At 35.4% G+C, this 26,961-nt stretch overlaps 1 protein-coding gene across 1 annotated transcript in view; it reads left to right on the top strand.

Moving 5' to 3' along the window:
- Rnf115 (ring finger protein 115) overlaps positions 1-26,961 on the top strand; it is an 88,692-nt gene that overhangs the window by 10,251 nt on the left and 51,480 nt on the right. The window contains exons 2-3 of the mRNA XM_063256858.1: positions 18,487-18,545; positions 21,940-21,997. Of these exons, the coding sequence (XP_063112928.1) occupies positions 18,487-18,545; positions 21,940-21,997 (117 nt within the window). The remainder of the gene's footprint in view (positions 1-18,486; positions 18,546-21,939; positions 21,998-26,961) is intronic.

The raw sequence follows: 26,961 nt of genomic DNA, 5'->3' as shown, positions 1-26,961 counted from the left end.
CCTGGAAGTTCGTCACCTGACCCTCTCAATTTATTATATCCCATTACAAGATAATATGTGCACCTAATACAGATACGTGGCTGAGTATTCTAAGGATTGGAGTTGTGTAATCCTGATTGAAAGGCAATGTGAAAATGACGAGCATTTATTTATACAGATATAGGAACTTTTATTCTATAGTTTCATTTTGGTTGGGGTGGGAAGGTGCAGTCACTGTGCAGTTTAGGCTGGCCTTAAGCTCACTTTGTAGCTCAGGCTGGCCTTGAACTTGCAGTGAACCTTCTGTTTCAGCCTTCCTTAGGCTGAGGTTACAGGTGTGCACAACCACACCTGACCATGTTCTAGAGTTTCAAATGTCAAAGTTTAGGTTAGGTGTTGGAAAGACTTTTCTTAAAAAAATTTTTTTGTTTGTTTGTTAGCAGTACCTGGAGGCGTGTGTATCAGATTGAAGTATGTCAACTTTCCTGATTATAAACCAGGAATACTTTTTTTTTTTAATGGTGATTATTGGACTTCTTTTCCTAAAAGAGACTCCCTTAATTTTGTCTTCCTTGAAAACCTGTTTGTATAAGTTCTGATCTTTATAATTTCAGGAAGTAGACAAGATATAGTATTAGACAAGATATAGTCTTCTTAGTAGACAAGATATAGTATTCTGTATGCCTCTTTGCCATTATAGATTTGAATAGACTTTAAACCTACAGAACCATCTTCAATGAAGGTTTTATTGGGTTCACTTTTCATCAGATTTGGAGTTTACATTATCAAAATGAAAAGAAGTTGCCATAGTTACTCATTCTTTTCTGCTTTTTTCGGTAACAGACCTGCATATATCCTACACTGATGCTAATTTTTTAACATGGTCATTCTCCAAGCTTTCAGACCCAGTTACCTTCTTTTTACAAGCAAATGAAGTAAATAGGTAAGTGAAATAGACAAAACATATATATATAATTTAAAAAATCCTCCAGCGATAAGCTAAAGGATAAATAAAAATAATAATTGATGGTGATGATGTGGTACTAGGGATTGAACCCAGGGCCTTTTGCTAGGTAGTGCTTTTCCCAGCCCTTTCTGAGAACAGAGCCTTGCTAAGTTGCCCAAGTTGGCTTTGAACTTGAGTCTTCTGGTCTTGGTCTCCTGAGTAGCTGTGATCGCAGGTGTTTGACACTTTTCAATTTTTTTGTAGTACTGGGGAATAATATGTATATATTAATGTATAAGTACTGAGATGCCCCTAATAGGAAGATATAATGTAGTAGATATTATCAGACGTAGAATCAGTTTGATAAGATGGCTCTCCACATGAACTGTTACAGGGAATTTGCAATTTGAATGCCATAAGAAGCAAACTTGCAGAATGCTGACCAATTCTTGGTTAAAAATATAAGTAAACAAAGGTTTTTTTTTTTAGTCCGTAGTTAACTTTTCTGGACATTTACTGCATATTAAATGGTGTAGCAAGACAATGGGTTGTATATAGAGTATATAGAGTGGAAGGTGAAAGTAGTTCCTAGGCTTTGGTAATTATAAAGAGCTCTTTAATCCTTAAAACTGTTCATAAAAAAGTTGAAGAATACAGATTTTTTTTTGCTGGACTTTGCTGTGCTTTCCTGGATGTGCCTATTAAATGTCATGATACTTTTTTTTCTCTCCCAGTGCTGGTGCGCAAAACTCAGGGCTTTGCCCACTTTAGGCAATCTGTTCCACCACTGAGCTATGTTCCTAGCCTACATTTTGATGTAGGACCTTTTAAAGACATTTCCATAGATGTCTTAATATGTCTTTAGTTAATCATTAAGAATGGCCAAGAGAATTTGCAAATTCAAGGCCAGCTTGAATAATTTTGCTGGTCTCTGTCTCAAAAAATAAAAAGGGATAGGGATGTACTTCACTGGTAATACACCCTGGATATGGTTGCCAGGGCCTCTCTCCACCCATGACTTCTAGTCACACAAGAAAACATTTTTCCTTTTTCCATTTTGTCATTTACTTTTCCTTTTCTCTTACCGTTCATTACTTTAGCACAGTAACTTTTTGTATTGCAAGATTCAGTTTTTCTCTTTTAGACTCTTACAAACCGTACTCGATAGGGATTTACTTGTCCTTTAGGTAAGTCCCTGTACATGCCTTTACCTTCTCACTTCCTTACTAGTCATTGCTATTCCCTTTTTGATCAGTGTTCAGCAGTGCCTGGTACATAATAGGCATTTGTTAGTTAGTATTTGTTTAATGAAAGAATTGCAATTGTAGGATTTTTCTTGCCAATTTTTGCCTTGGCTTGTTTTTGTTTTTTATAATTCAAAAATTTGTTACATGTTTGCAATACGTAATGATTATATTCATCATAGGGGCTAGTGCATGTATGGAACACATTTTAATTCTTTTTACTTACCCTTTTCTTGACCCCTCCTCCCAGCTTCTGCTTTTGTACCTATTAAAACCCTTTAGCCAGTGGACCACTTACTATTTATGAGAGGCAGGCAGAGTTGAACCTCTTGTTGGGCGTACCTTTATTACTATTTATAAGAAGTTATAAGTAGAAGAGACTTCCCATAGTTACATGCCTTTCAGAATGACTTTTTTTTTTTGTCTTTTTCGTTTTTATCGGTACCAGGGATCGAACTCACGACTGCCTGCTTGCAAGGCAGGCACTTATGCCGCTGAGCTAAATCCCCAGCCCCTCAGAATGACTTTTAAAGCAAAATCCTGGTTACTTTTCTCTTATTATAGGGACAAAATACCTGACACCCCAAATGAAGGAAGGAAAGGTTTATTTAACTCACAGTTTGTGGAGTCCATAACCAGCTGGCTTCAAGGCAGGGTGGCATGGTGAGGGGCAACAGTTCAAGGCAGCAAAAAGTAATGAGCAAAAAGAGGGGAGAGCAAGCTTTTTCTCCCCTCTTAAATTGTATACTGGACACCACCCCTCCAGAGAGGGTATAGCACTCATAAAATCTTGTGGCCTCTTGCACAGGATGAGGTTGTCTATAAAGTAAGGACCCTGGCTCCCTACTTAGTTGCTTAGTTATACTTCTAAACTTCTCAAGTTGACACAGTGTGTCAACCATAACAAGTAGTTATTCATTAATCATTTGTAGCTTATTGTGTTGAGTATAACTTCTCTTCATCTAATGGTGGGTCTTCTAGTATGAATACATTTTTTTAGACAAATTAATAAACTGTTGGTTCCCTGATTTTGAATTTGTAGTGTTAGTTGCTAGATCCTGATCTTATAATAATGTTAACTGCTGAATAGTTAGAAGTACCAGTGTACCTAGTGAAGAAAAATAAGGCTGAGAAACTTTATGGCCTAATTTTACGTTTAAAAGTTATTGTATTTGGATTGCTGATGCAGTTGGAAAACCGTAATAGTACATTTACTTCCTGTTTAATAATATGTAAAAGGCAAATTCAGCAAATTGGTTTTTTTCTTCTAGTCTTGATTTGCATTAAAAAGTGATCAGAAATGATATTAACAAATGCGAAAAATAAAAAATATTTAATTCCCTGAAATTTTCAACCTTGCTTTATTAATATACTAAAATTATTGGTTTATTATTTTTTCCTAAGTATATGCAGATTCAATGAGAGGGACTTATTTAATATATATTAGTATCCTGCTTTTGTCTGTGTGTGTGTAGGAGTGTTGAGGGATGGAATCCAAGACCTCCTGCATGTTAGGTATGTGTTGTTCCATTGTATATCACTTGCTCCTTTGAGCAGGTCATGGTGGCATGTGCCTGTAGTTGCAACATTGTGAGTGACTGAGGCAAGAAGATGGCAAGTTTGAGCCCAGCTTTGGCAACTGAGGGAGATCTCATCTCAAATTTAAAAATAAAAATAAGGCTGGAGATGTAGCTCAACAAAAAGGCCTTGGGATCAATCCCTACCTAGTACCTATAAATGAGTAGGTAGATAGTATCAGTACTGTGGGGAAAAAACCTTTAAACACATCGAACCTTCTAGGACTTTAGTTTTCCTTACCTGTAAAATAAGGCTAAACTTTAGTTGGGTTTGTTCTTGCTGTCAGTGGTTTAATGATGTGAACTTTTGGGTATTGCTGAATTTTGTAAAAAGAATTTTCTGTATTTTTCCATATAGAAGATAATGTGGTAGCCCCTGAATTAATCTTGCTGAAAGTTAAATTTTTACCTCTGAAACAATATGCTTAATGAATTAACAAACTGTTTGCACATATAGTCTCTTGTATGGTAACGAGTCTTGAAAATGTTAGGATCAGGATCCAAGACATAATGCAAAGCAATGTCAGGCCTTTCCTTTGTTATGTCAAACCAGGGCAGTACTTTCTTTTAATAGTTGTAGGAATTTAACTTAGAACTTTGGGCATGCCAAGTAAGTATATTCTATCACGAAAGCTATGTGTCTAGTAAGCAGAGAAGTCTTAATCTGGTAATATGAAATTCTCTTACCTTGATGGAAGATGAGAATTCCTAGTATTTGTATTTTGATATAGCTCTCTAAATCAGAGGTTGTGGATTGCTCTGAGGGCAGTGGTAGACAGGAGGACATTGTTAAATATATTTAATATAAAGAATTGATCTATAATTTAAGAGTCTGTGCTTTATTGTGTTTTTAGTTTTAAAGTGATATTTTTAATTAAAATGAAATGATAGCCAGGCATGGTGGCCCGTACTTGTAATCTCAGCTACTTAGCAGTCTAACGCAGGAGGAATGGAAGATTCAGACCATCGTGGACAATTAGCAAGTCCCTGGTTCCAAATGAAATAAAAGGACTGTGGATATGGCTGAGTGGTAGAGTGTCTGTCTGAGTGTGTGAGGCCCTAAATTGGATCCCCAGTACTAGAAGGGGGAAAAATGATGGTAGAGCTTTACAAGAAAAAGTTTTTACTTGACAAAATTAAAAAATTGGCAATCATGTGGGTTCCCAATTTTTAAAAATTGAAATTTAATTGCTTTGTGCAATCTAATAGTCTGGAATTCAGTACTCTAAATCATTTTCTCAACTGCATGCCAGGAGAGCATGGTAAAATAATGCGTACTAAATCTTCACTGTGTACATGTCTTCACTTTTCTGTTTATGACACAGACTAGCATAATAATGGTTATGAAAACCATTCAATACAGCATGCTTAATTTTTTAATGTAGCCTTTTCTATATTTCCCTCCTATAATAGATCACTGAGTAATATGTTGTGGAACATGGTTTGAAAAATACTCACAAATTACTCATTTGGCTTCAGATGCAGTATTCAATTCTTTCTTTGAGTTGAATGCTTAAGATTAGGGTTACTGTGCTTATTTTTTGTGCCTTTACCTCTAACCATTAGAATATAATTGGTGGAAGTGTGATGTTTTAGAACGTACATTTTGTAGGTGATTATGGTGACTTAATCCCAGGTTACTTTTCATTCTGTACGGTACTTGGTACATAGTGCATGGCATGCTAAATTTAAAGCTTAGAATATGAGTGAATAAATGCCAGTTTATGAGAGAAGATTCTATCAGCCTAAACCTAAAGAAGAAAATCTTGCTTCCAAGCTGATATTATGTACATGTAAGCTAAAGATTTGTAGTTTTGAATCATATACCGTTTTGTATCTATGAAGCAGTTTTTAATACTTCTGTTTTTAGTGTAAGCAGTAACTATAAATGGTTATTACTATACTATATGTAGTTAACATTTTTTCTTGATTAATTCTGGTAGTTTAGTCTATTCTTTTCCTTAGAAAATTTGGCTTCTTGTCCATCTGATCAAGCTTATATCAAGTATCGCTTTGTACTGTGACCTGATTTTCTACCTTGATATGCAGTGAGCTAAAGAAGGTTGTTTGATTATATACTGTTGTTTGAAGTCTCTGATAATGTCAGTGTTCACTCATGCCTGGAATGAAGGAACAAAGTGATATAGGTTGTGAATGTTACTATTAGAATAGACCAGAAATCAAGGCAGTTTGTATCCTGGAACTGAGTCACAGCTCTTGAAACACTGTAAGTTCTATAGTTATCCTTTATAACACTAAAGCTATTCATTTATGTTGTCTGGTTGGTACTAGGGATCAAACCTAGGTCCAAGTATGTGTGAGGCAGACACTCTACCACTGAGCTACATCCCTAGGCCCTTATGTTATCTGATTTTGAAAACTGGCTTTCTTTTTTTTTTGTTTGTCTTTTTCCTTTTTATCGGTACCAGGGATCGAACCCACGACTGCCTGCTTGCAAGGCAGGCGCTTATGCTGCTGAGCTAAATCCCCAGCCCCGAAAACTGGTTTTCTTATTAGTAGCCAGGAGAGCAACTGCTTGAGACTTCTTGAGTTCAGAGAACTACAGTAATTTCAACATGCTTAAGCTGGAAACTTTTCTTTTTAAATAAGTCATTGACCACATGGGTGAGAGACTTTTTATAAGGGTTGTGGGGATGTGGATCAGCAATGAGACGTAGAATAGGAAGTGTCAGAGGCTGATATGAACTGTGCTATTGCTCAGAGAAGAGGGATTCCAGAACTTTGACTTTGAGGATATGGTTTCTGAGTATAATGAGGATGAATATATTAGGTTATCCTAGCATGATGACACAGAAGTACATCTGTCTTCTTGATCTGGGTTTCTGTTTATTTAACAAGGATTGTAAACTGGGATAACTGTAATAGCTATATTTATTTTCTGTTGTCTGCTGCTGTGGCAGGCAGTGAATTAATATTTTGTAAACAGTTGAATTTTTCTTTCATCTAATAAATCTTAATCTAGTAAGTGGAGACCTGGAATTGTAATTCAGCTGATTCCAAACTCTTTCCTGTGTGCTATGAGAAAGACTTCTGAATAACCAGGCATGTTGGTGCATGCCTATGTGCCAGCTCTCAGTAGGCTGAGGCAGAAGGATCACTGCTAGTTAGAGGTCTGCCTAAGCTACATAGTAAGGCCCTGTCTCAAATAAGAACAGCAAAGACTGCAGAATAGTATAAGTTAAAGGGCCATTTGATAACTTTTTAATTATAATTTTTAAAGTTGGCTTTCTGGGTTTTATGTAATTGACCTCTAAATTTGGTTTTACATAAATATGTTTTCGAGACATGGGTTCTCTCTTGGTATGCCACATTAGAGTTTTGAATTTGTAAGCTTGAAGTTTAGACTTTGAATTGTGTGTTTTGCAGAGTAATGTTTCACTGTGGATATGGATGGGGAGACAGTATAATTGACTGCTGGTTTTGCAAAGCCCCTTCTGGTCCTGTCACTAACTTTTCCAATTCATTCTTCAGCAATTTATGATTTCATTTTTTTTCTGTTGAAAATACAATTATTTTCAGTTAACATGGTTTAATGAAAAGAATTTGGAATTTTGCATTTATGAAAGATCAAGGCTTAAAGTCCCAAGGGCATTGTTCAGTTTTTTGTTATTGCCTGAGAAGTTACTCCAAATTTAGTGACTAAAAGACTATTATCTGTCATATTTCAGCTGCTTTTCTTTCACCTTTGGGTCTTTCTTGTGGGCATATAGTGCCCAAGATGGAGCTACCTGAAGGCTTTACTAGGCTAGACATCTAAAGTATTTTTTTTCTCTACACAGCGCTCTTTGACATGGTTTTGCTAATGAACAGAATATGCTGGATTTACCTGTATGACATCTTATTTCTCGAGTTAGAACTAGCAGAACCTGCCAGGCAGTTAAGAGTTCTGGAACTGACATAGTAGTCTGCCTGTTAAATAACTCATGGGACTTACTAGAGTAAAAGCAGTAGAGGAATAGATTTTACCTCTTATAAGGGCTAAAAAGGTCATATTGCAGCATAGCATATGGGCCAGAAATGGTGACCAACACCAGTATGCCAGCCCTTAAAAGGTTGAGGCAGCAGGATCGCCATGAATTAGAGGCCAGCCTGGGCTACCTAGTGAGTTCAAGGCTAGCCTGTCCAATAAAGTGAGACCTTGTTTGAAAAAACAAAACACAACAAAGAAGGGATGGGTTGAGAGAACTTGTTTACTTCGCTTTCTTATCTACAAAACAGAAATAAAAATACCACAAAGAGTAGTTAAGAGGAAAAATCTAGTGTCAAGGAGATCATAGGTATTTAGTAAATATAAGTAGCTTTCCTCTTTAATTCGCTAATTTAATAGGTCTTTCCTTCCTTCCTCTCCTCCTTCTCCCCCACTCCTTTGAAAAATTTACTATCTATCTATTTATTTATTTATTTATTGGTACTAGGGATTGCCCTGTGGGCCTTTGCACCAACCTACATTCCCAGCCTTTTTTTGTGTTTTGAGACTGTTTCTTTGGCTAAGTCTAATTGCCCAGGCTGGGTTGTTGACCCACCTGCCTCTCCCCCAGAGTGCTGGGATTACAGGCTTGTACCACCACACTTTGTTCATAGTAGGTTACACATGTTCATAGTAGGTCTGCACATAGTCAAAGCTTGTTCAGTATGTTTCCCTCTTCCCTCCTTCCCTTCCTTTTTTCTTCCTTCCTTCACAGTATTGGAGATTCAACTCAGGGCCTTCATGCTGAGTTATAGCCTCAGACCTTATAAAACTAAAATTTTCATTTTTATTTTGAGACAGGGTCTTGATAAGTTGCCTGGGTTGGATTTGAATATGTGATCCTCCTGCCTCAGTGTCCCAGGGTGATACATATGCTATCATACCTAACCTAGTTAACAGTATCTTGACCCAACTGTTTCTCAGGTTGCTATAATTTAAAAACTTTTTTTTAAGGCTACAGCCGCTATGGACAATTTTTTTTTTTGATATGCGTACCAGGGATTGAAGTCTTGACCTCATGCTTGCCAGGCAAGTGCTTATGCCACTGAGCTAAATCCCCAGCTATGGACAATTTTAAACATATCAAAAATTTTAAATGCATCAAAATAAATACCACATTAATATAATGAAGGGTGAAAACCCTATAATCATCTTCACTGATACAGGAAAAGCATTTGACAAACTTTATCATTCTTTTATGATAGAAACAGGCTGTACTTCGGGTTCTCATGCTATTTCAACCATCTGCATTTACTTCCTGCATTGAAGTCCTAAGCCCATCAAAGCTGTCCATTGGTGTTAAAATCATCTTCTTTCGAACTTCTATTAATATTTGTTTGTGGTCCTGGTGATTGAACTGTTTTTGCATTGTGATACATCTCTAACTCTTCATGAATTTTTAAATTTTGAGACGTGATCTCACTAAGTTGTCTAATCTAGGCTTGAATTTACATTTTTTTTTTTTTTTGCCTCAGCTTCCCAAAGTGCTGGGATTTTATCAGCTACCATTTCTGCTTTAATGTTGATATTTTGATATTCTTCTACGCATCACAAATATTCTTTGTTTTTTTCTCCAAAATCCATTTTATTTCAAAGAGAAAAACATTTCAAAACACTTTCATCAGAGGCAACAATGTTTCATACATTTTGCATTGCTGAGCTATATCATTGACCTTTTTTGTTTGTTTGTTTGTTTTTTGTTTTTTAAGACAGGATCTCACTATGCAGTTCAGGCTGGCCTTGAACTCACTTTGTAGCTGAGGCTAGCTTTGTACGTGCAGCGGTCCTTTTGCCTTAGCCTCCCAAATGCTGGCATTGCAAATCTGTACTACTACGCCTGGCTTAACTATCTTTTTTATATACACACATGAGTGTGTATGTATGTATGTAATATACATATATATACACATATACATATATTGTTTCTGTCAGCTTCTCACACTAGTGAAACAATACAATGTTTACACATGTGTATCTTACTTATTTCACTTATGAGTATAGTCTGAAGTTGCATCCATTTACCTGTAAAGGTCTCCTGTTTATCCTTTAAGGTGGAATAGTACTCTACTGATAAAAATACCACATCTTTTTTATCCATTCCTCAGTTGATAGGCATTTAGGTTGTTTCCAGGATCTGGCTATTTTATAAACTGTGCTGCTATAAACATGGGTGCACATATATCACTTGTGGCGTGATGTTTTTCATTCTTTGGGAAGATACACAGAAGGGAAATAGGTGAATTGAATGAGACCTCCAATTCTAGTTTTCTGAGGACTCTCCACACTGATTTCCACAGTGTTTGCACCAGTCTGCAATTCCCACCGATAGTGGAGAAGGGTTCCTTTTTTTCCCACATCCCCTCTAGCATTTGTTATTGCTTGATTCTTTCTTTCTGGGGTGAGGTAGAATCTCAGTTTTAATTTGCATCTCTTGAATGACCAATGATAATGAATGAACATTTTTTTCACATACTTATTTGCTGTTCATATTTCATTTGAGAAGTGTGTATTCATCTCAGATGCCCATTTTTGGATTGTGTGTTTAAATCTGGGAGGACTGATCTTTTTTTTTGAATTCTTTATATGTGCTTGATAGTAAACCTTTGTTTGAGGTACAGCTGGCAGACATTTTCTCCCACATTATGGGATGTCTCTTCACTCTGTTGGTGCTGTGCAGAAGCTGTTCAGTAGGGTGAGATCCTAGTTATTGACTCTTTGTGATAGTTTCTGAACAAATGTGATTTTGTTTATAAAGTCTTTACACCAGTGTTTTCAAGAGTTTTACCTACTCTATCTTTCAGAAGATTTAATGTTTCTGCTTTAATATTAAGATCTTTGATCCATTCTGATTTTAGATTAATGCATAGTGAAAGATATGGGTCTAGTTTTAATCTTCAGCGTGTGTAGAACCAGTTTTTCCAGCACCATTTATTAAAGAGGCTATGTTCCAGTGAATGTGTTTGGCACTTTGACAAGATAAGGTGGTTTAAAAAAAAAAAGGTGACTTAAAAAAAAGATAAGGTGGCTTAATGTGTCTGGAATTGTTTCTGCATTTTTTAATCTGTTCCATTGATTTTTGCCAGTACCATGCTGGTTTTTTTTTTTTTTATCATAGTAGATTTATAATACAATTTCAAATCAGGGATTGTGATGCCTTCTGTTTTGTCTTTGTTGCTCAGGATTGCCTTTGCTATTCTAGGTCTCTTCTGGTTCCAGATTAATTTTGGAGTGGGTACTGGGGATTGAACTCGTGACCTCACACTTGCAGGGGCAGGCGCTTGCCGAGCTAAACCCCCAGCCCCAAGTTCCAGGTTAATTTTAGGATTGTTTTCTCTAATTCTGTGAGGTAGGCTATTGGAATTTTGATTGGGTTGCATTAAATCTGTGTAACAGTTTTGGAAATATGGTGGCTATTTTCATTATATTGGTTCTTCCTGCCCAAAAGCACAGGCTGTCTCTCCTTTTTCTAATATCCTCTTCATTCTCCTTTTTCAGAGTACTGTAGTTTTCAATGTAGAAGTCTTCTATCTACTTTGTCAGATTGATTCCTAGGCATTTCATTTTTTTGGATTGTAAACAGTGTTTCACTGGTTTCTCTCTCAGTGAGTTTATTTGTGTACAGGAAAGCTATTGATTTTTAAGTGTTGACTTTCTATCTAGTTACATTACTGAATTTGCTTATTAAATCTAGAAGTCTTTTGGTGGAGCTTTTGGGGTTTTCTAAGTACAGTATCATGTCATCTGCAAATAATCATAGTTTAACTTCTTCCTTTTCTATCTTTATTCCTTTTATTTCTTTCTCTTGTCTAATTGCTCTAGTTAAAGTATTCAGGAATATGTTTAGTAATAATAGAGACAGTGGTCATTCTTGTCTTGTTCCTGATTTTAGACAGAGTTTTCAGTTTTTGTCCATTTAGTATGATGTTGGCTGTTAGTTTGTCATAGATGGCCTTTATCAGATTGAGATAAAGATCCTCTATTTCCATTTTCTGTAAGGTTTTTATCATGAATGAGTGTTGGACTTGTCAGAAGCTTTTTCTGCATCTGTCAAGATGATCATAGAATTTTTGTCCTTTTCTGTTAATACGGTGTATTACATTTATGGATTTATATATGTTGAACCATCCCTGCATCCCTGGGTTGAATCCCACTTTATCATGGTGTACAGTCTTCTTGATGATTTGCTGCATTGTTTGTCAATATCTTATTGAGGGTTTTTATGTCAATGTTCATTAGGGAAATTGGCCTGTAATTCTTAGTTAAATCCTTCTCTATGTTTGATATCAGGGTTACAAAGTGAGCTCAAGGTTTGCTTCTAGGAATGTATTTGGAAGTATTGTTTCCCTTTCAGTTTTGTAAAAGATTTTGAGAAGTAGTAGTGTTAGGTCCTCTCTAAATTCCTTGTAGAATTCAACAGTGCATCATTTAGGGCCTGGGCTTTTCTTTGTTGATAGATTTTTAATTATATCTTTGATTTCATTAATACTGGTTTATTTAGGATTTTTATATCTTCTTAATTCATGTATATCTAGGAATCTGTTCATTTCTTCTGTATTTTCCATCTTAGAATACCACTTTGCAAAGTAGGTATAATGATCTTCTGGGTTTCTGCAGTCTGTTGTGATTTCACCCTTTTCATTTCCAAATTTAATGGATTTGAGTCTTTTCTTCCCTTTTTTTGATAAGGTTGGATAAAGGTTTGTCAATTTTACTTAATCTTTCAAAGAATCAACGCTTTGATTCATCTGTTCTTTGTATTTATTTTTTTTACCTCCAGTGTGTTAATTTCTGCTCTGATCTTTATAATTTCTTCCCCCTTAAAAGCTTTTGGCTTAGCCTGCTCTTTTTCTAGAAGTTTGAGGTTCAACATTTGAGTTGTTTAAACTGACTTGTGTTGGTGTATGCCTGTAATCCCAGCACTACCTGGGAAGCTAAGGCAGAAGGATCATTGGGAGTTTGAGACCAGCCTGGACTACAAAGTGAGCTCAAGGCCAGTCTGAACTGCATAGCGACATCCTGTCTCAAAAAGACAAAAACACCAAACCAAACCAAAACAAAAAAATACTAAGTTTACACGCATTTGCTCTATTTTCTTGATTTGAATATTTAGTGCTATACATTTCCCTCTTAAGACTCCTTTCCAGTTCCAGTATGTGTTCCAGTATGTTGTACTGCCATTATCATTCAACTGTAAAAACTGTCTAATTTCTTCTTTAATTTCATCTATAAGTCACAAATGTTTTCCCCCACCCCAATCCATTTATTTCAAGGAGAAAAAGAAAAAAAGAAGAAGCAGAAGAAGAAAAAAAACTGCTGCAAAATTTCAAAACACATTAATCAGGGCAACTGATGGGTTCATGAACAAGAAGATAGGAATCCAAGCAGCCAAATTGATAAATTTGGAATTTAATTAACTGAGCTCAGGACCATTTGCATACAGACCCCCCTGGTTCAGGGTCCAAACAAGTGGCATCAAACTGGAAAGTTACAGTTTTTAAAAGAGAGAATCACAAAAGACAATACTGTTAGAAACAATTTAGCTCGAATCTTTCATTAATTTTTAGTTGACACCTGTATCCTGTTTCTTTTGTTGAGCAGGTTAATTTTTCTCCTGTAGGTACAACTCATTCTGCTTTTCTCATAGGATTTATACCCTGAGTGATTTTCCATTTTTCTGAGTCAAATACAGGGCACTAGGTAAATGCAAGGCTCAAGATGGTGTCAGTTATGCCAAGCCACAACAGCAACAATGGTATATACATTGCACATTGCGCAAATGTTCTTAATAGCATGTGGAACTATGAGTCCTTTCTAGAAGGTGTTCGTTTGTTTTGGTTTTTTGAAACATGATCTTGCTATGCAGTTCAGGCTGGCCTTGAGCTCACTTTGTTGCCCAGGCCGGTCTCGAATTTGCAAGGATCCTCCTGTCTCAGCCTCTCTAGTGCTGGGATTACAGGCATGTGCTACCATTCCCGGCTTTGTGTCAGAACTCTTGAGTGACCAGGTACATTGTCAACATGAGATTCATTATAACGCCCATTCTCGTTGACTTTTATCTACTTTTGAAGACCTACAATATCTCCAATGTTTTGGTTTTGTCGGTTTTATTCTTTACGGTTTTGTTCAATTGTATTTCAACTAATGATATAGGCAATTCTATTAGAAATAGCGGGAGGCATTATGGTAACCATTGTTGATCACCTTGTATTATGTTTTTATATTATCTATTATGTCCACCCTTTTGACTTGACCGATTCTGTTCTGTTATGTCACATTTGGTTTTACTCTCTTCCAAAAAAGCAATAAGAACCGTGGGAGCAATGAAACCCAAAATGTGTAATAGTCACTGTACAAAAGAGAGGAAAAGAAAGTGCTCTAAACTATATAACTGCATGTATATTTAAATGTATAAGATAGAAAATGATATCACAGAGTTTTATTGGATCATTGGACAGAACTGTTTGCAGTATCATTGTTGGAATGTCCACTCTACAAGCTTTAATTTTGTGACTGGAACAATTATTTCTAAGATGGCAATATGTAATCCATTAACTAGTGATTTCCTACTGCGCATTTTTTTCTTCTGTAAATCTGTATAACTTGTACCCCTTCACTGTTTTTTTTTCTTTCTTTTCTTTTCTCTTTAAATAAAAATTAAAAAAAAATATTTTGGAGGAGTCTTTTTTTCTGAGCAGTAGCTCTCAACAGTGGGTTTAAAATACTATGTTACAACAGTGGGTTTAAAAAACTATGTTACAAAAAGATATACTGTCATCTTTGTTTTTCCTTTATAGAATGCAAGCAGAGTAGATTTTGCATAACTTTTTTTTTTTTTTTTTTTTTTTTTTTTTTTTTTTTGTGACAGGAACTATTTTTATGTGGTATAGGCTAGCCTCAAACTTGCAGCAATCCTCTTGCCCCAGTCTCCTGAGTGCTGGGATTACAAGTGTCTTGCCAGGCCGGTATAATTTTTAAGGGCCCTAGATTTTTAGAATGGTAAATGAGCATTGACTTCAATTTAAGTATCAGCTACATTAGCCTCTAACAAGAGACAATATAAGCTTTGATGCCAGGCATTGACTTTTCCTCTCCAACTATGGAGGTCCTAGATGATGATACTTTCTGCCTCTATAAATCTCATAGGTTTCTCCCACTTTTATCGATTATTGTAGCTTGGTGTTTCAGAATATTCTGTCAGCATAGAGAAACTATGTCACCTTGTACTTTCCTGTTACAGAAATGGTTTCTTTCATTAAACTTCATGAACCAGCCTCTGCTGACTTCAGACTTCCTCACTTGTCTCAGTCTTTAGAGAACTGAAGCAAGTCAGGTCCTTGTTCTGGGTTAGGTTTTGATTTAAGGAGATATCCAGGCTACTAACTGTCTCCTTACCAGTGGTATAGACTGTTCACTTTCTCATCATTCATATGTTTTTTAGAGGAATGCTTTTAATTTTCTATAGGAACTTTTTCCCTTTGTATTCCCAAGTTGACAGAGCTTTTGTCGGGTTTTAAGCTTTCTACATGTCTTCTTCATCAAGCTTAAGCATTTCCAGTTTTTATTTAAAGTGAGAGGACATGTCATTTGACCACTTAGAGGATATTGTAGGGTTATTCATTGGCATAATTTCAATATTATATGTTAGGGAACGGGGAAGCCAGAGAAGTGGAAGAGAAAGGTAGGGGAATGGTTGGTCAGTGGAACAGTCAGAATACACACTGAAGTTTGTTGTTTTACATATTTGTAGCACATGGCACTGTGAAACAGCTACAATAATAACATCAAAGATCGCCATAATAGCTGGGTATGGTGGTGTATACCTGCAATCCCTTCACTCATCTGTAATTCTAGCACTCTGGAGCTTGAGGCAGGAGAATTGCCAGAAATTTAAGGTTAGCCTGGGCTATACAGTGAGACACTGGCTCAAAAGAAAAATTATAAAATAAAAATCACTGTAACAGACATAGTAATGATGAAAAAGTTTGAAATATTGCAGGAATTATTCATATGTGACAGACTCAAAATACACATTTGTTTTGAAAAAAAAATGCTAATAGAATTGCGTAATTCCCTAATGTCACAAAACTTTAATTCTTTTTTAAATAGATACCATCTGAATAAGCCTGCGGTTTTTTTTTTGTTGTTGTTGTTCTGTTTTGTGGTACTGGGGATCAAACTCACAACTGTGTGCTCACCAGGCAGGCGCTTAAGCCACTGAGCTAAATCCCAGGCCCTAAGCTTGGGTTTAAAGTGGCAGGGATGGGAGCCAGGGATTTAGCTCAGCAGGCATACCTGGCAAGTGTGAGGTCATGAGTTCGATCCCCAGCTCCTCCCCCCACTCCCCACCCACCCCCATGCCGCACACACACAGTGGCAGGGATGGTGTGAGAGGGAAAGAGAAGAGGGCCAAGCACTGTATTATGGTGAATTATACTTTGTGAGGTTTTAAAAAAAATTTAAGGTTTTTGGGTTTTTTTTTGTGGGGTTGTTTTGTTGTTTGTGAAGCTTTGGGGTTTTTTTCGGAGACAGAGTAGCTTAAGCTGTCCCTAAATTTACGATCCTCTGCTTTAGGACCTACTCTGTGCTGGTTTTACATGTGTGTACTACCCCACTAGGTTTGGTTTTTGATTTTAGACATTGAAATAGATGTAAGGGTAGTTTTCTAAAATCAATCTCACTTGAATTTGTATACTTTTTTTTAAAGGAGAAAAAGAAAACAAACCAGAAATAGGGTACAATTTATACATTATTCAATCATTATACAATTTATACATAATTTCAGAAAAAATAAACAATAGGAATCACTAGTTAATAGATTACATATTATCTTAGAAATAGTTGTTCAAGTTACAAAATTAAAGCATATAAAGTGGATTTTCAAAGAGTGAGACTGGAAACAGTTTTATTCAATGATCTAACAAATCTCAGTAATATGGTTATCTACCTTTTACACTTAAATATATGTGCAGTTATATTCTTTAGAGCACTTTCTTTTCCTTTCTTTTGTACAATGACAATTACACATTTTGGGTTTTATTACTCCCACATGTATACATTTTTTTAATGAGTGAGAAAGCAATAGGGTTGAAACTACCTGAAGGATGAAGGAGTAGAGGGAAAGATTCAGGCACCAATACGGTTTCCAGTTTATTTCTAGAGTAGTTATAGTATGCCCATCATGGATCTTACCCTTGCTGTCTGTAGTAGAGATTAAAGCTTAAACTTCCTATGCACAGGATTAGAGTTCATGGTGATTAGAAATTTTCCACAATCTGGTCTCATATCTGTATCTGTTTTGGATATCCACATTCATCCTACTCCATTCCTGAGCTTGCTTTGGTAGCACATATGTGTACTACTCCCTTCCAGTCTCAATGTCTACTGTCTGTCGCCTATCATTCTCATCCTAAATACATAATTTCTCTTTTCATTGACTGACAAATTTTGACATGAAGAATTGATCTTACTTTCTTTAATAATTTCTCTTTTCATAACAATCCCTTTCTTTAATAATAATCCCTTTTAAGAAAACATTTGGATGTTTGAGTTACCAATCCATTTTTATTTGAGGCGTCAAATACAGCTGCATGATCATCAGGTAAAACAAAGCTTTAGGGATTAGAAAGTACTATAGGGAACAAGGAAATAATTGAAAATGCCTTTCCCAGATCTATTTTAATACGTAGTTAAAATATTTTTTCTAAAAGTTTGATAAGGCGTTCGAAAGTATATTCTTTTTTAGCCTCAAAACTTGATATTATTACTATTATTATTATTATTTTTGGTTTTCTGAAACAGAGTTTCACTATGTATTTCAGACTGGACTTGAACTAATTGTATGACCCAGGCTAGCCTAGAACTTGTGGTGATTCTCCTGTCTCACTCTCCTCCAAGTGTTGGGATTACCAGTATACACTGCCATGCCCCACAGCTTGATATTATATTATTTAAGAGAATGCTTTATTACTGAAGAAAGTAGAAATTGAGTTAATGAAATTGTTTTTGTTGTTTGAATTATCGTTTCTATGAAATAGCTAAGAATGTTGAGTTGTGTTTGGAACCTTTGGTAATCAGAAAATAGATTAGAAATATTTAAAGATCCTAGTCTATAAATTGATTTGTGCTGTGATTGTCTCCTGTGTGCACATAGTAAAAAATAGCAGTTTGTGTATCAATCAGTATTAATATCTTTTACTGCTTTAATGTAGTAGAGTTTTTACATTAGATTTGAAGAGAAAATTAAATGACACATTCATTGCAGTTAAAAAATATACCAAACAAGCCAGGTGTAGTGGCACACTCCTGTAATCCCAGCACTCAGGATGCGGCAGCAAGAGGATTGTTGTGATTTCAAGACCAGCCTGGGCGACAAAGTGAGTTCAAGGCCAGACTCTGTGTCAAAAAGTCAAAGAAAAAAACAAAACAAAAACCCCCATCAAACATCCTTACACTGCCACTAAAAGTACAAACCAAACCAAAACAAAAAATAAGCCAAACCAAATTAAAAAACAAAACAAAAAACAGTGAAATAAATCTTTGACACTTTCATCTCCTGGGGAACCACTTAATTAGTTATGAAAGCCATTCTTCAGGTATCTTAGAGTATTCTTTATTTGCCAGAATGTAATTTTAAAAATCCTGGGAATCAGCAAATACATAAAATATCACATACCATCAACTTATGTACTGTGTGTTATTCTAAAACTATATACTTGTCTTTCTAATGCAAAACTTTTATTTACTCTTTTATAGGAATATATATGTCCTAGATGTGAATCAGGCTTTATTGAAGAAGTGACAGATGATTCCAGGTATTGTATATAAGCCAATGAATAAATCAAACATTCTATTATAAAACTTTTCTATGGTATGAACTAAATGAACTGAAAGGAGTTTTTTAAATTTGATGAGAGAGAATACACGTCTATGAGTATGCACACCTGTGTGTCACACACAAGTGAGAGGAGACGATGTGAGAAGGAAGGGTAAGAAAAAAAATTGGAAAAGTGATGAGTGGGTATGATGAGATCCATAGCTGCTTATGTATCATTCCTTGGGGACTCTACACCTATCTCAGTAAATCTGGAAAAATTTATTTATTTTCTTGGACTTTGGGGTTTTTTAGGTTATTGGTTCATTTTTAGTGATCACTTTGTTGCTGAAGGTTAAATTGCTATCGTACATCTTTGGTGTGCTATGGAGCAATTTCCAAAAAGACATTTCACCAGATAATGAGGATATTCTAGCCAACCAAGCTGTGTTACTCTTAGGAAACCTTAGGACCATTCTTCTTATGGTTGTTGCTGTCAAACTTTTACCATCTTGACCACTGTATTGATACTCGAATATAATACTTGAAATCTGTTCTCATTAGCATCAACAGAGGTATAAACCTATAAAAACAGCCATTCAGTAGCATTGATTTTGCTATTGGCTTTTTATCTTTCCTTTTTCTTTTTTTGGGGGGGTGCTACACACAATGGGATATTGTTCTTTTGGGGCTGTATTGTTAATTAATCTAAATACCAGCTGGTTAAAATTCTTAATCTGCAAGTCACTGGGGGATGTTAATGGCTACAGAAGATAATTCCTTTACCATTGCAGAATCTAAAGTTGAAAGTTCCTTCCACAACCAGGAAAAAGCTACACACTTGACAGTATGTACTGTTAGTTTTGCTTTATTAGCGATTGGTGATTATATGTATAAATGAGCTGGAGCTTCTGGAACAATATATGGCATGGATTCAGTTTGGTATAAATGCTTAAATGTTGGTGTAATGCCCTTAGTTTTAAATAACAAAACACTGCTAAGTCTGTAAGATTAGCATGAGAGCAAAATTAGCATGTGCAGATGGCATGCTGACTTGGTACAGTATAGCTTTTTTATTTGTGCTATCATAATTGCATTAAATACTTCAGGCACTTATGCACTGCATGTGTTGAATAATATATTGATTGTAGGGAAATAATTAGTGGGCTTATTTTTAAGATACTAATCCTGGTTTCTTTAGGCAGATAGTACCTTTTTTTTTTTTTTTTAAACAAAATACAGTTACATCCAGGTGTGCTGGCAGATGCCTGTCATCCCAGCATTTGGGAAGCTGAGGCAGGAGGATTGTGAGTCAGTGTCAGCCTGTGCTACATAATGAGTTTAAGGCCAGCTATCTACATAGTGAGACCATGTCTTAAAAACAAAGTAAAACACAAAGTAAGTAAGTATGATAGTTAGCTACAAAATGAAAATTTTTGAGGCACATGGCTGTGAATTCTATAATCTTGTTCTCACTTGACCTAATTCTTCTATTTGTGTCCTAATAGTTCAAAGATTGTCCTGTACAGGGACTCTGAATAGCAACTATTTGAATGTAAACATAGTGTGTTTTGAAAAAGATCAGTGTTTTTTTTTAAATCAGTGTCTTAGAGGTAGCATGATATTTCTGTTTATAAAATTTGTATTTGCTAATTTGATTACTTAGCACTTGTAATGGTTAGTAGTAGATGGGAAAAATAAGAGAAAGTCCTTGCATGTAAATTTGAGGTCTTGTGACCCATCTGCTACTAAATGTATATAGAAGAAGGCATTTTGTAAAATTTAAGCTTTGTAAAGTTTCTCAGAACATAAGATTATTTTTATTATTTTATAACTAGCTCTGTCACTTTAAAATGTAAAGAAATTTTTAAGCAAAGGAAATGTTGAAAGACCGGAACCCTAAAAGATAAGAGTTGATGGTTTGAATACTGATACTTGAATTCCTTGAAACCATGTGGTAAACAGGAAAGGAGAGCCTTGGAAACCTATCAGGCTTGGGCAATAAAGTGGATATACAGCCTTGCAATTTAGTTTATGATGTCTGGCAGTTCAGTTAGTTATTTAGCATAGATGCTTAAGTACTTTTAAAGTTGCTAGGCAATTGAAATGATTTTTATAAAAACATTTTTAACTTCTGAAACAAATACAAATGTTACATGGTTTCTAATCAACTAATAAGGCCTATGAGTGATTCCATGAAGAATGGCTTTTTTTTTCCTCTTTAAAATGAAATGGATTTGGAAAAAAAAAAAAAAAAAGAATGGCTTAAGATTTGCTTTCAGTTTAACCAGAGTGTGTTTGTTTCTTCAGTGAGCTCAGTGTAATGCCAGGATTGGTATTGTAATCCTACAAATGAAAGCTATTTGTAGTAGTTTGTGGATTTTGCATCACTGAGTGTTTTTATGTGTTTGTGCCTTTTTATGTTTTTCTTAAAGTGTTTCTCAGCAGTTCTTGTAATTCCTTCCATCTTCTTAACCACATTCTTCTCTTCACAGATTTTATAGGGAAAGTAGGATTTGATATTTTTTTTCCTGTTCTTAGGATCTTTCTGTTGTTTTATGGTTTATACATGTGATATTCACTCAGCTTTTATTTTGAGTTATCAATATAGGATGTTGTATTTCAGAGGTGCTCTGTAATTTCTGACACATATATACTCTACATACTTAATTTAAGTCATTAATAAAATACAGCCTTTGCTGTTGAATTTATATTCATGAAAGGAATCGGAAATTCTAGATATTTATAATACAAGGTAGAATTTAGAAGCAGAGAGTACAGAAGGAATGTAGAAGAGTTACTTGGTTAATGAATTCAGAAGTGATTTAATGGAGGAGATAGCATCTGAGATGAGCTGAAAGGATAGGCCGGATAATCAAAGAACTGTACAGGGTAAATTATCAGAAAAAATACTTATTTTGAATCCTTTTCTAATGTGCTAAACTCTGCACCAGACCCCTTATAGTACTACATTTAATTATTCCCAAGAAATAACTTCTTTTCTCAAATGTTATGATCATAAGATGGTTGGATGGTTTTATAGTAAAATATTGTTTTGTTTTTTTAGCCTCTTTGAGGATAAATGTTTGTTTTTCTGTTTTCATTAGATCAAATGTGAATTGTATTACTGAGGGTCCTTCTTCCTTCTTTGTGGTGGACCCCTTTCTCTTACTTGATATAGCCTTGATTCACATGAAATCCACTTAATTTTGTGGTCTATGTTTTAGATAGATTAATCTACACGGCAGTCTCTATCATTTCCTTTGCAGGTATTGTGTTAGAATGAGTTATGTTTCCTTACTGGGATTTGTTCTCATTATGCCATTCTATTTTTAGCTTCTGGGAAGTGAGCTTGTTCTGGGAATAGAATTACCACCATTCCTTTTTCTCTTTAGTTTTTTAGGTGGTAGCGGCAGCCGGATAGACAATAGCACATCAACAAATTTTGCAGAGGTAAGTTTTCCTTTGGTTATAGGAATTTTTTACAAAGTGTGTGGGATTTGAGAATTATGTCAGGTAATCACTTCCAAGTGTGGCAAAACATCAAAGTTTAACTGAATGTGTAAAAAGAAGTAGGCAAGAGTAGCCTTTGGAAAGATCGTTTCTGGAAGCTAGGACTTTGGCATGTTATGTTTGATTAGTAGAAAATAATAGCTTCAGATTGTACTGCTTCATAGCTGGTAGTATTTTTAGTACTTTTTCTGCTTCTTCAATGTGTTTATGGTATGAATGAAAAGCTTGAGCTGTTTTTGAAATAACAGTGTTATAAACTTTGTTTTGATGGCAAGCCAGGATGAGTTGTTAAAAATAAGTCTTTAGGAAAAAAAAATAGTCTTTAGTGTTGAGCATTATTGGTTTTTACAAGTTTGCCTCTCATCGGCATGGTAGTTTGGCCAACACAAGACCCATAATTCATTTCTATTTCTTTGTGCAGTATGCTATCTATATATTTTGAGAATAACAAAAATCTTAATTCTGATGTAAAAACAGTCTACATCTTTGAATACCATTTTTGTATTAAATTCAAAATACTTTCTTTTTTTCACTGTATCCATGGACCTAAAAATTTGTTTAGGTGTGCAGGTCAGTGGCGTTAGAGACAAGACCCTAAAAGGGATAGACTAGTTGAGCCCACAACAAACAGTGGTTTGCTTTTGTTCATGTATGTATGCACTGTATTGTCACACAGTTTGCTGGGTGATAGATAGATACTGTAGATACTAAAACTGATAGATACTAAAAGAAAACAAGTTAAATCACATAATCAAAATAGATAGATACTAAAACTGATAGGTATTAAAAGAAAACAAGTTAAATCACATAATCAAAATTCCTTTGTGATTCAAGATCACATTAATCTTTTCAAGAGGTAGCTGAAGTGCCTAAAGAGCTAGCCAAAAATTTGGTCTTTATTTTGTGTGTAAATTGGATCTGTATTAGCAGTACATTTGAAAAGTGATATTTAATCAGCCCATAAAATTCTTAAAAGTCTTGTTTCATGAAAGGTGTTTTCTTTTGCATATCGTCCATGGGCATTTCTTAATATCTAGTTTTAAGTTGTTTTGCTAACTCTGACCTACATTTCTATAAGGATTGATTAGAGTGTAATTCCAGATAGATTATGTCTTTGAACCTCCGTTTTTATATTCTCATTTTGATGAACTGAAAAACAGTTATTTAAATTTTGTTCAGCTTCACAGGCCTGACAGACTTTCAGATTTCAACGTTTCTCCTCATTGCTGATTATCAGCTTTTGTGCATATGCTGAAGTAATGTCATTTGATTTTAAGTATTAATTCTCTTTTAGGACATGGTAATAGGTTGGTCTGTCAGTTTTATAGGTGTGACTCACTAGGAAGAGATGCATTAAGAAGCAACTAAATATATTTAGTCAGTTTCCTAATTTTAGTAATACTAAATCTGATGTTGATGGCATGGGCTATCCCTTAAGGTGTTAATCTTGCAGTCATAGCTAGTGACTTCATACTTTTTAGCTATGACAGAGGGTGTATTTATGCCCAGTTTTCCTTCTGTAGAATTTTTATCATTTGAAGGAAGAATCATACAGAAGTGATTAAGAAGAGCATAGATTCTAGCCAGATTACTTGAGAAAAATTGGATTTGCAAATTACTGGCTATATAACCTGAGCAGAATTACTTAGAATTCTGATCTTGTGTTTCCTTGAGAAAATAATGGAGGAGGCTGGGCACGGTGTTGCAAACCTGCAATCCCAGCACTTGGAAGGCTAAACCAGGAGGATTGCTTTAGCTCAAGGCCAGCCTGGACTATCTAGTGAGTTTAAGACAAGCCTAAACTGCACAGCAAGACTTGTCTCAGACAAACAAACAAACAAACAAACAACAAACTGAATGGAAAATAATGGGGATAAATAGTAACACTCATAGGGATATTGTGAGAATTAAATAAGTTGACATATCCTAAAGGTAACTCTGATGTGTCTGCCATATGTAAATGTCTGCCAACAGTAAATAAATTTTTACTGTTACTAAGATTTCATAAAGAGGGTAAAATTTGTCTGGAGCCTTATAGAGGAGGTGGAATTAGATAAGCAAAGATGTGAAAGAAAGAAAGAAAAGAAACTATCTCAAAATAGTATTCCTAAGTTATAAGGTTTTTCTATGAATATCCCTAGAGATAAAAAAACAACTTAGAAATAGTTATAGAAATTAAAAGCCAGGTATTAAGCATTAAGGTTTCTTTAGTTAAAAATCTGCTGTATTCTCATTTCTTTATGCACACCTGTAATTCCAGCACTGGGGAGGCTGAGGCAGAAGGATTGCCACAAATTCGAGGCATGGACAACATAATGAGTTCATGGCTAACCTAGACTACAAAGTGAGTTTATCAACCCCCCCCCCCCCAATTTTTTTTTTTGGTCTTTTTAGAGATGGGGTCTTGCTATGCAGTTCAGGCTGGCCTTGAGCTCACTTTGTAGCCCAGGCTGGTCTTGAACTTGCAACAATCCTCCCACCTCAGCCTCCCCAGGGCTGGGATTACAGGCATGAGCCACTACGCCCGGCTCAAAAGTTTTTTTTTTTTTCTTTTTCACATTTGAATTATTTCAGCAAAGGCCTATGCTTAGTTCTACTCTGTTTTTCTTCAACTAGAGCTGCTTGAACAGCGGTTATTTTCTATAATTCGTATTTACTGAAAGGTGAATTCTTAAAATACTGGATATATTAAAAGAGGCTTAGTCCAAGAAAATTTATGGCAATCATTATTGACATACCTATTTTTTTCTGGAAGTGAGGCAGGGTGGGGGTAGTAGATGGAATGCAGAGAAGGTTACCAGGTAAATGGGAGCAGTGTTTGAGAAACATGTGAGGGACAGTGGACAGTGAGTCTAAAAGTGTTGCTAGCAGTTTGGAGAAAGAGAGAGGACATTGCTATTCAGAGGTTTCTAATGAGAGAACTTTTAAAGCTGCTTACTTTTTAGTGTGGTGCCAGCAAGATACCTGCTCTTAGAGACTCAGCTTACCTGAATAAATCACTTTAGTGCAAGAATGGCTGAAGGGCTGGAGGTGTAGCTCATTAGTAGAATGCATGTGTGGCCTTGGGCTCAACCTCTAGCCCTTTCCCCCATAAAGAGGCAAAAAAACCTCAGCCTTCTCTCTAGTAAAATATTTCTGATCTGGATTAACTCTTCAGTCACCAACACAAAAAAAAAAAAACTGAAAGAAAAGAATATAGGGGCTGGAGGTTTAGCTCAGTGGCATAAGTGCCTGCTTTACAAGTGCGCAGTCTTGGGTTCAATCTCCAGTAACAGAAAAAGAAAAGAAAAGAATCTAGACTAGACCACTAGAATAGAATAAAATAGCTGTTGCCTCACATTAACTGAAAATAAAATAGAAGAGTTCCTGGAAGAAAGAGTTCCCATATGCACAGAAGGATAGGATACTCTGAGCAGTTTGTTTATTTAAACAAAATTTGTTACATAAACAGCATTATAATAGCAATGAAAGATGTGTTTAAGTATTTTAAGATTTTCAAGTTTTGTCCTGAGACATACATAAACACTGAAAAATCTTACAATACCATTAAGATTTCTTTAAATTAAAAATCTGCCATATTCTCATTTCTTTATCACAGTTTTGTTTCTTTGGCATACTGTGTTGCATTTTGCATATGCAAACCGTTTTCACTTGCAGTCATTGAGTATATCATATTTCTGCTTTTAAATTTTTATTTAATATTGTTATAAATCTTTTCTCATGTCTCCATAGTAGTAAATTTTATGATGTATTTATGAACTATATTAAGAATAGGTGTTTTATGACTTCATTTTTTGTGTATTCACATTGTATTTATTAAAGTATTATCTTTGGTTAAACATGCCTAGTTATATATGCTTGTTGATCATTGATTGTAGTACTTCTGCTATGAGTCTAGAACATATTGAGAAATAAAACACAGCAGCTAGACAGTTGTAAATAAACTTTAAATTGTATTGAGCAGAACTGGAGAATATAGTTGAAGAGTGACCAAAAGAATATATCCTAAAGTTTACAGGATGACCCACCAGAGGATGAGAAGCTGGAGAAGAGGCACACATACTCAAGACTACTGTTTTTGTATTTGTTCATCTTCATAAGCTCCATTCTGTGGAGAAAATATAAATTGGTAGAGCTTAAGGTCTTTTTTTTTTTTTTTAATGAATTTTTTTTTCTTCTTTTTTTTTTATCAGTACCGGGGATTGAACTCATGACCACATACTTGCAAGGCAGGCGCTTATGCTGCTGAGCTAAATCCCCAAGCTTAAGGTCTTGCTACAGTCCAAACAGAAACAACATTTGTTTGGTAGGGAAGACTAATGAGGAATGAATGAAGAGGTCAGAAGTGGAAATGAGGGACTTTTTTTTTTTGCTTCTCTCTTAGTCTTTGGGTTTAATAATTTAAACCTGTAGTCAGCAGAAGTCTGGAAGTAGAACTGTGGTAGTTATGAGAGCAGATCTATAAACTGAGGACAGTTTTGTTTCCGCCTCATAAAGACCTTTTCTAATACCAATTCATTCATTTTTTTGTTGTTGTTGTTGTTGCTGAGACCTGTGGTAGGCATCTTGATTTTTGCCTGCAAAAGACTGTGAAATAATCAAGAATAGCTTAAAGGTAAATGAAGTTGAGTTAAATAAAATTGCTGATAGTCTGCTGTTTTTGATGTCTAAGAATTTTAAATGGCTTAGGGGCTGGGGATTTAGCTCAGCGGCATAAGTGCCTGCCTTGCAAGCAGGCAGTTGTGAGTTTGATCCCTGGTACCGGTAAAAACGAAAAAGACAAAAAAAAAAAAAAAAAAATTTTTTTAAATGTCTCAACCTTATTTTATTTTTGTCTTTTTGAGACAAGGTCTCACTTTGCATTTCAGACTGGCCTTGAGCTCACTTTGTAGCCCAGGCTGGTT

The sequence above is a fragment of the Cavia porcellus genome, unplaced genomic scaffold (assembly GCF_034190915.1).
Source record: "Cavia porcellus strain 051 isolate PalLab524CR breed Dunkin Hartley unplaced genomic scaffold, mCavPor4.1 scaffold_1, whole genome shotgun sequence".
Lineage (NCBI taxonomy): Eukaryota > Metazoa > Chordata > Mammalia > Rodentia > Caviidae > Cavia > Cavia porcellus.
Note: the sequence above shows the minus strand (reverse complement) of the source record. Positions and strands in the feature narration are given on the sequence as shown.